The following is a 7,895-nucleotide window of genomic DNA, read 5'->3' on the forward strand; positions in this document are numbered from 1 at the left end:
TTAAAGAAATATATTAAAATATAAAATTGAAAGGAAAACGTTAAGAAATAAACGCATACTAAAGAAATATATTAAAATATAAAATTGAAAGGAAAACGTTAAGAAATAAACGCATACAAAATGTTACTTTAAGTAATTATATGTTCCCTATATCATTGTTTATTTTTCAATACAGTATATACATTTATAACTTTATTTTTAAGAAAAATTAAAAGTGGGACGATCCCACGAAAAAGAAAAAAAACCCCTTTTTTTTTAATTCTTTAATCTGAAATGCTCACAGGCCCGTATTCAGGAGTTCCGCAATCCAATAGCCTGGTGGTATATTGAGTGAATATAGTCTGGCGTTGCCCAAAAACTACGTTTACAATTAGGCCTATTTTGTCAGACTTGGTATTGAACTTAATGCACTAGAACGTAAAAACGTAAATTTTTCCCCTTTTGCGGCCCCCTAGCTTCAGTCTAGTTGCTCGCTTCACTCACAAATAACGCACCCTGCGAGTTCTGAAAGCTTCGCTAAATTCCTCCGAGTTCAGCTTTCCCCCTGCGTTTTCGTTTCGACCCCCCTTAGATTTTTCACCGTACGCCCCTGTGTAGGCCTACTACCCAATCACCTTCAGATCAGGGCCCACTAGAAACAACTCTTGGGACATTCATGGGTTATCAAAATAAATCCAAAAACTTATAAACTTGCTAGGCAGCGATGCCATTAGCGAGATGCCGCCAAGGGTGACTTGGATTTCGACTAGTTTAGGGGTACCTAGAAAAAAACCTGTATGATTGCAGCAGCACTCTGTCAAACCTGAGATAACTACCGTACTGTTGTCTCAGATCATTAGCCCCATTTGATTCGAGTGAAGATATTCAGAAGACGCATTGAAAACAAAGCACGTAAATTGCATCGTAGAAAAAGTAACCGCATCCGATAAATACAGACACATTCAAGAAATCATGACTTATGATCGTTCTATGGCATGTATTACTTTGATATTTAATCAATCGATCAATCAATAAAGTATTTGTATAGCGCCAACATCCAAGGCAGAATACATTGTTTAGTGGTGCTATAACAATATAAAATATGAAGTATTTATAGATAGAATAGGACTATATACAACATTGATGATATGTATACATCATCAAAAAGGATGTCTATCAGGCAAAATCAAATTTCCCAAATAAGGAAATCAATGAAATACGACAGTCGCCCGAAGTGTGCGCGCATGCTAACGATTAAACTGAAATTTAGATTCATATTTTTATCGGAGTTTTGATAAAGGGAAAATGTGGGAATTGGCAATCTGATACGGACGGACCATTTTACTTGTTGTCCTTTCATATCAGCGCCTTTAATAAAATATATGTCTAACGCCTACATCAGTCCTTACAATATTCTATTTATGCTTTTTCTATTATGTTAATACAGTGAATTTTATATAAAAATTGAAAAATGATTTGTTTACGCGAGAAAGCCAACTAAATAACAGTTCTGATGATACCAGTTGATTTGTTGCTTTGGATATTTCTTTACAATTGCAAAGTTTTATGAGCTACAGCTTGTCAGAAATAACTTTTGCTTTGAAATGCCTCTAGAGTATAAAAAATAGGCCTACATGAAAAACCAGTCTAGTTTAATTCATAAAGCTCTAATTCCTAACTAAACAGAAGATTAATGGTGCTTGGGGAATGTCATACATATGCAGTAAATTCCTTTTATTTCATTCCATTCACGTTAACCCTCGTTAACGCTTCTTCATTTCTTTGAATACTTATTATGGAATTTACCAGATATGGAATCTGTTCAAGAGTCTCCTAATTAGATGATTTTTAAGCGCCATCTTAAATAATTCTTATTTGACAATCTCCAATTTCCTCCATTCTCCTGTTTTGTTTTCTTTTCACTTTAATTTATTTGTGTTGGGTTTTTTTTTCTACAACTTTCCAGTTCCAACCATTTATTCTGCTTCTTTTTTTTTTTACTGTTTTCCTGGAAAGCGCATCAGACGAATGTTAAATTCGCTGTAAAAGTGCACAATCATTGACCATTAAAAACTGCGTTCTCGTATAATCTTCACTATACTGCTGCTTTTAAGATCAAAATTACTCTATAAAGTTATTCGTTATTTTATTACGTCATTTGTAACGCTTTTAAAATTATTTTCTTCTGATATATTCTATCACAGAATATATCGATAGTGCAAGAACAATTAACATAAACAAACTATGTTATGTTTGCAGTACACGACAAAATATCCGATTATATAATTAATAATTAATTAATTATTATTATTATTTATTTTTAATTAATGTTAATGGAACTTCTTTTGAGGATTTTTATCACACTTCTTGCTGCGTTTTTAAACTCCTGTCTTCGGATAGTGTATATGACTGGGTTGGCGGCTGGACTCAAAGATAACATAAAGGCTAGAAAATCGACAGATGAAGTTCCTTTCAGCAATGTGCAACAAAATGAAAGAAGCGTAAGTATGGTTAAAAATGGCGTCGGACATATGATAAATGCGCCAATCACAATCATCGTTGTTTTTGTTGCCTTCGAAGAGGCAGTTTCCATCGGTCTAAGTTGTCCAGAGACAACAGCGCTGATTTGGTGAGAGTGCTTGCGAGCTATAATATACATACGCATATTAAGAAATATAATTGCAATATAGCTGATGTAATACATTGCCAGAGAAAGTATTATGAGCAGACCAATCTGGCGACCTGTGTTTTCACATTCGAAAATGACCGGGTTGCTCAAACTAATCGCAAAAGTAAACAGAGGAATTGTCCAAGAAAGGCATAGACATATCAATATAAATACATTTTTTTTGCTAATTGTCTGATAAGAAAATGGTCTGGTAATCAACAAATATCGATCTATTGAAATCGCCAGTAGATGAATCAACGATACGTATGTAAGATACATCATCATTATTATCAACAGATCCTCTTTAACAGTAGACATTTTAGTAATAACACTGGATGTAAGGTCGACAATTGCAAAACTTGCAACGAGATAATTGCTGTAAGTGTGAAGTGCGGGACATTTTATGATGACTGCCACAACAAAAGTGTTACCAACGAAAGAGAATATTCCAAGTAAAAAAATGATTATTTCATATATTGAATCGGAATCTAATACTAATTGAAGCTTGTTGCTGTAAGAGTCTGAATAGTCCGCCTCATAAAATGTGTAATTTTCAAATGAGTTAGTTGTTTCCATTTCAAACTATCGGTTCACAGAGACTCGAGAACGAGGTTTAAAGTGAATGTTCAGGTCTGAAATACACATTTAGATCTGGTGGCTATTAAAGCTTTGAAGTGATAGCTAAACGTGATTATGGTGATTAATATGTATTTCTTATACGTCACATGACGTCAGTCACGAGAACACCAATAACTGATTCTCATTATACACATCAAAATGAAAGGACAAATGCATGTGGGATTTAATGTTATAAAACTCTCCCTTTTCACCGTAAACATCACGTAAATGAAAGGCTTATATCGATGAAAAACACCGCATGGAATAAAACAGCAGACTTCTATGCACGATATAAATATCAGAATGACGCGTAATGGTAAAATCATCAATATGTTATACATGATTTTAAAAAAATTACTACAGACAGAATTACTCAGAAATAATTAATAATCTTAGGAAGAGGAATGTAGTAATCATTTATATTAGATAGGCCCTATAACCAGTCAGCCTCAATTTTGAACCATGAGGCATAAAGGCTTCGCATAATCAGGTTTTTTGGCATAATTTGGACCTCTGTAGCATGTAGCATTAATGCTATGCATAATTTCATGAAAACGTAGCATTATTTAATTTAGAATTGCTGTAAATGTCATTAGGGCCTACATTTACGAAAATAAATTTAATGGTTCTTAATATTGTTAATATTCCTATCCTTCCTATTTAACTCACTATCCAATCAACACAATTTTGGAAAAAAAAGAATAAAGAAATTAGATTGATCGTTTACGTCAATGGAAAAATGATATTAATAATATTAATTAATGGCCGTATTCGACTAGTCGTTCTTCGTTAAACCACGCCCATCTGCGCAGTGGTAAAATCTTACTTAACGAAGACGACCAGTCACACAGAAAACTTGTAAATACTCGACAAAACAAAAAAAAATGGCTGCATAGTTACCGCGATACAAGCTGCGCAATCAAGATTGCTTCGGCTTGTGGCAGTATGGATTTTTCGTAAAAGAATTTTTTTCATCCCGTTTTTTAATTCTATTGGGATAAAATTATTATTTACTTCATGTAGGCCTAGGTAAGTATTATAATTTTTATTTTCTGAAATTTAATCTAAATTATATTAACGCAGATGTTTCTAAACTTACTAATCGGACATGTTGTTTTGGTCACGTGGATAACTTAACGCAGATTAACGCACTCTGGTTACGTTAATTGTCAATTTATCCCGGTTTTCGTGCAAACTAACATTCATGAAAATAATGATATTTTATTATCATAATTCTATAGTCTCTTTGCATTTACAGTATTTTAAAATCAATCAAGAGGTTTTTCCTTTTCTTCTCTTTTTGATGATTTCGTTTTTGTGCAAGTAGTGTTGCGACTACACTTGTGAGTGGAAATACAACCGTCTAACTTACGATCAAAACAGGACTAAGGAGATAAGAAGCACACAAGGGATATAGTTAGCATTTTTATTTCACATACATAAAGGTGATTTACTTAATTTATCATTATCATAATGTCATGGCGAGATTGCGTCAAGTAACGTCGGAGTTCGTAAACTTGTGGTATCACTCGTAAATAAGTCGAAACAGACAGACCTATCCGTGTCCAAGCTGTAATTGACTGACTATATTTTTTTTGAAATTTCAAGGATACCACTGACATAATGAATAATTCATTGTAACCGTGGAAGCAATATCGACTTCGACTTTCGACTATTTGTATTTGATTTGGTATTCAATTTGCATGTTTTTGTAAACAGTTCGTATACAAATGTTCAAATATCAATAAACTTCAAATTCTAAGCAAAGTGCATTTATACATTTCTCTAACAGACCAAATAAGCACCATGGTACTAATAACATTTTTGAATGTGAAGCTGCAGTGTGAGGCTATTCAAGAGAGGCACCTATCATTCTAGAGTGGCACTTTCTACAAATTATTAATTAGTTTCCCATTCACTGTGCTACAACATCATTCCAAACCACTTGTTCCAAACATTTTTATTCTTGAATTGATTAAGTGCATACTAATCATGTCAAGTTATCATAACACAAATCACATAACATCATGATAATATTTCAAAATTAAGAGAAATTACACATTCCAACTCATTGTACCTTTTAAATTGCTATTCAATTTTAAACATTCCATATTTTTCTTGAGATGGTTTTGTGGGACACTGACAAGAAGTCAATATAAGAGATGTTTTGCAACCTGCAATTTTCTTTTATTGTTTCACATTAAATTATTGATTTCTTCTATTTCTACCTTATATTAAAAAAAAACAAGGTTTTCATTCATTGAACAGGCTGCTTATTAATTCTGGAAACATACAGACTATAATCAGTTATATAACAAATTACAAAGTCATATGTCAACAGACTTGTACTGTATAACAACCAATTACAAGCTGGAACCCTGGATGTTTATATTTTACTAGGTATAATAAATGTGAGAAAATGTAAGGCATCATCATGGTGTTTTCCACTCGATGTATATTTTACAAATAAAGTTTCTTCAGAAAGTGGTGAACTGCTTTTCCAATATCATCTGGCGAGTCTTCTTGGATAAAATGCAATCCTTTAACAGAGAGAGTTTCATGATTTGGCCAGTTCTCAGTAACTTTTCTGATCCCAGAACTAAAGAACCCTGGCTCAGCATTTATGTACAATTTTGGAATGTCAGCGGATTTTGACAGCCATGTTTGATAGGCATTGACAATATCAACAACATCTTGGGGACCTTCTGTAGCGACAGGAATTTCTCTTGGCCATGTAAGAGTAGGTCGTCTATCTTCTCCTTTGTTTAAGAATGGCTCTCTATAACAAGTCATTTCCTCTGAAGACAATTCACGGATTACACTCGTGGGGAGAAGCCTCTCAACGAAAAAATTATTTTCTAGCACCATTTCTTCACCAGCTTCAGATCGCATTGCTTGGAAGATATTTTGTGCAATTTCTGGGAAGGCTTCCCATGAAGGCACAACTGCCACTATGCTCTCCATGTGGACGATTCCTTTCACTCTGGATGGATTCTGGTGAGACCAATGGAACCCAAGACCCGAACCCCAATCATGACACACTATTGCGACTTTCTCTGGTAGATCGACACTTTCAAGCCAGGCAGATAGATACCGGTAATGATCCGAAAATCGGTACGAGTTATTCTTCTGTTTACTAGAGCGACCCATGCCAATTAAATCAGGTGCTAAGCAGCGTGTCAACCCTTCGACATGTGGTATAATATTTCTCCACAGGAACGAAGATGTTGGGTTCCCGTGCAAGAATACCACAGCCGCCTGTTCCGGTCCGATTTTAGGCTTGCTGAACTTACTCGAATCATAGTAACTCATTTCAGCATCTAAGACACCGATTTTGTTACATTTATCGAACCAAGCACTGGGTCTCTCACTTAATTTCCTAACACACCCTTCTGGCTCTTGGCCAGCCGCTCCACATGGCATTAAAAAACATTTGTAGAACTGCCTCGTACGGCTTCGAAGTATTAAACACAGACATCGCCATGTTTTAATTATTTACTTTTTTAAAATTCAGTACTACTTTGCACTGTGCTGCGTTCCATATTGCGTCACCAAGCACGTTTAGGGGATTTCCCTTTGCAAAAAACGCCTCAATGGGCAACAGGACTTGCTGTATGCCATCTTATTCGTAATATTATTATTATCTTATTCATAATTGTCCTTCTCTTGGCATCATCCAAAGCATTCACTGCCATCTGAGACCTCTTTATGATTTTATTTACGGTATAGGCATATAATATTTTTTTTAGTAGGATAGGATCAAGAACCCCGACAATCCCGTAATGATTCCTAGCCTACCACTCAAATGTGTCATTAATAGGACTAATAATGGAAAAATAAATCCCCAAAAATTGTTGTGCAACATATTTATTAAAGACTTATGGCTCTGTTCTGTCACCCCGGTTCCAAGTTATGAAATCTACTCATTTTCAATAACTGCAGATGTTTTGCGTCAAAATTTCATCCACTTATGAATACTATTAACATATAGACAACTTGCTTCCAAATTGATTTGCGTCTAATCTTTGAATTCTTAAAGGCAGGCTCCAGAGCAAAAATAATGTTTTCACATGTTGTACAACTGATTTTTCTAAAAATCTGTATCTCATTAACCGCTCCCGGGTATTTTTGTCGCTTTTTGTTTATAAAATTCCATACGACATATCAAAAAAATGTCCTCCAGAGCATGGCTTTAAATAAAGTATTTATTGAACACTGTTCATTGAGGTATACTTCCCGGGTAACTTTAACAGTGCTACCAAATTCTATCGGGGTCGCTGATCTCTTAAATGAAAATGGGCATTTTTGGAGCTCATCCTATAGGCCTACATATTATTTATACAGCATTGTTTTCCATTCTAATTTAAATTGAAAGTTAATTACAATTACTTAAACACACAATATCAATTCAAATATGAATTTATTGTTTTCATCACAGACATAGGCCCTACTGATTTTTGCAGGTGGTGCGGGTGCTTTCTTGTTGAGAAATTCCCGTTTTTATTTCGGGTCGGGCTTGAGTAGGCCAACTGTAGGCCTAATTTGAATGTTGACACATCGATGATTTCTTGATCTGAAACGCGTTTTAGTTTGAGAAGTAAACGCTTGTGGCATAGACCGCACGAAAACG

General features: G+C 34.6%; 1 protein-coding gene across 1 annotated transcript; it reads right to left on the bottom strand.

Annotated features, from left to right (window-relative positions):
- Nucleotides 1-4,679: 4,679 nt before the first annotated feature.
- On the bottom strand, nucleotides 4,680-6,742 carry LOC117102254 (coelenterazine h 2-monooxygenase-like). The gene has a single exon (XM_033242477.1). It carries the CDS (start codon nucleotides 6,686-6,688, stop codon nucleotides 5,726-5,728), a length of 963 nt encoding a protein of 320 aa, XP_033098368.1. The 5' UTR covers nucleotides 6,689-6,742; the 3' UTR covers nucleotides 4,680-5,725.
- Between the last annotated feature and the right edge of the window lie 1,153 nt (nucleotides 6,743-7,895).

Source organism: Anneissia japonica, unplaced genomic scaffold (assembly GCF_011630105.1).
Source record: "Anneissia japonica isolate Jap-2015-1 unplaced genomic scaffold, ASM1163010v1 scaffold165_len1371125_cov188, whole genome shotgun sequence".
Classification (NCBI taxonomy): domain Eukaryota; kingdom Metazoa; phylum Echinodermata; class Crinoidea; order Comatulida; family Comatulidae; genus Anneissia; species Anneissia japonica.

Coding starts and splice junctions, on each gene's coding strand:
- LOC117102254 (XM_033242477.1), bottom strand. CDS start 6,688: ATGCCATGTGGAGCGGCTGGCCAAGAGCCAGAAGGGTGTGTTAGGAAA.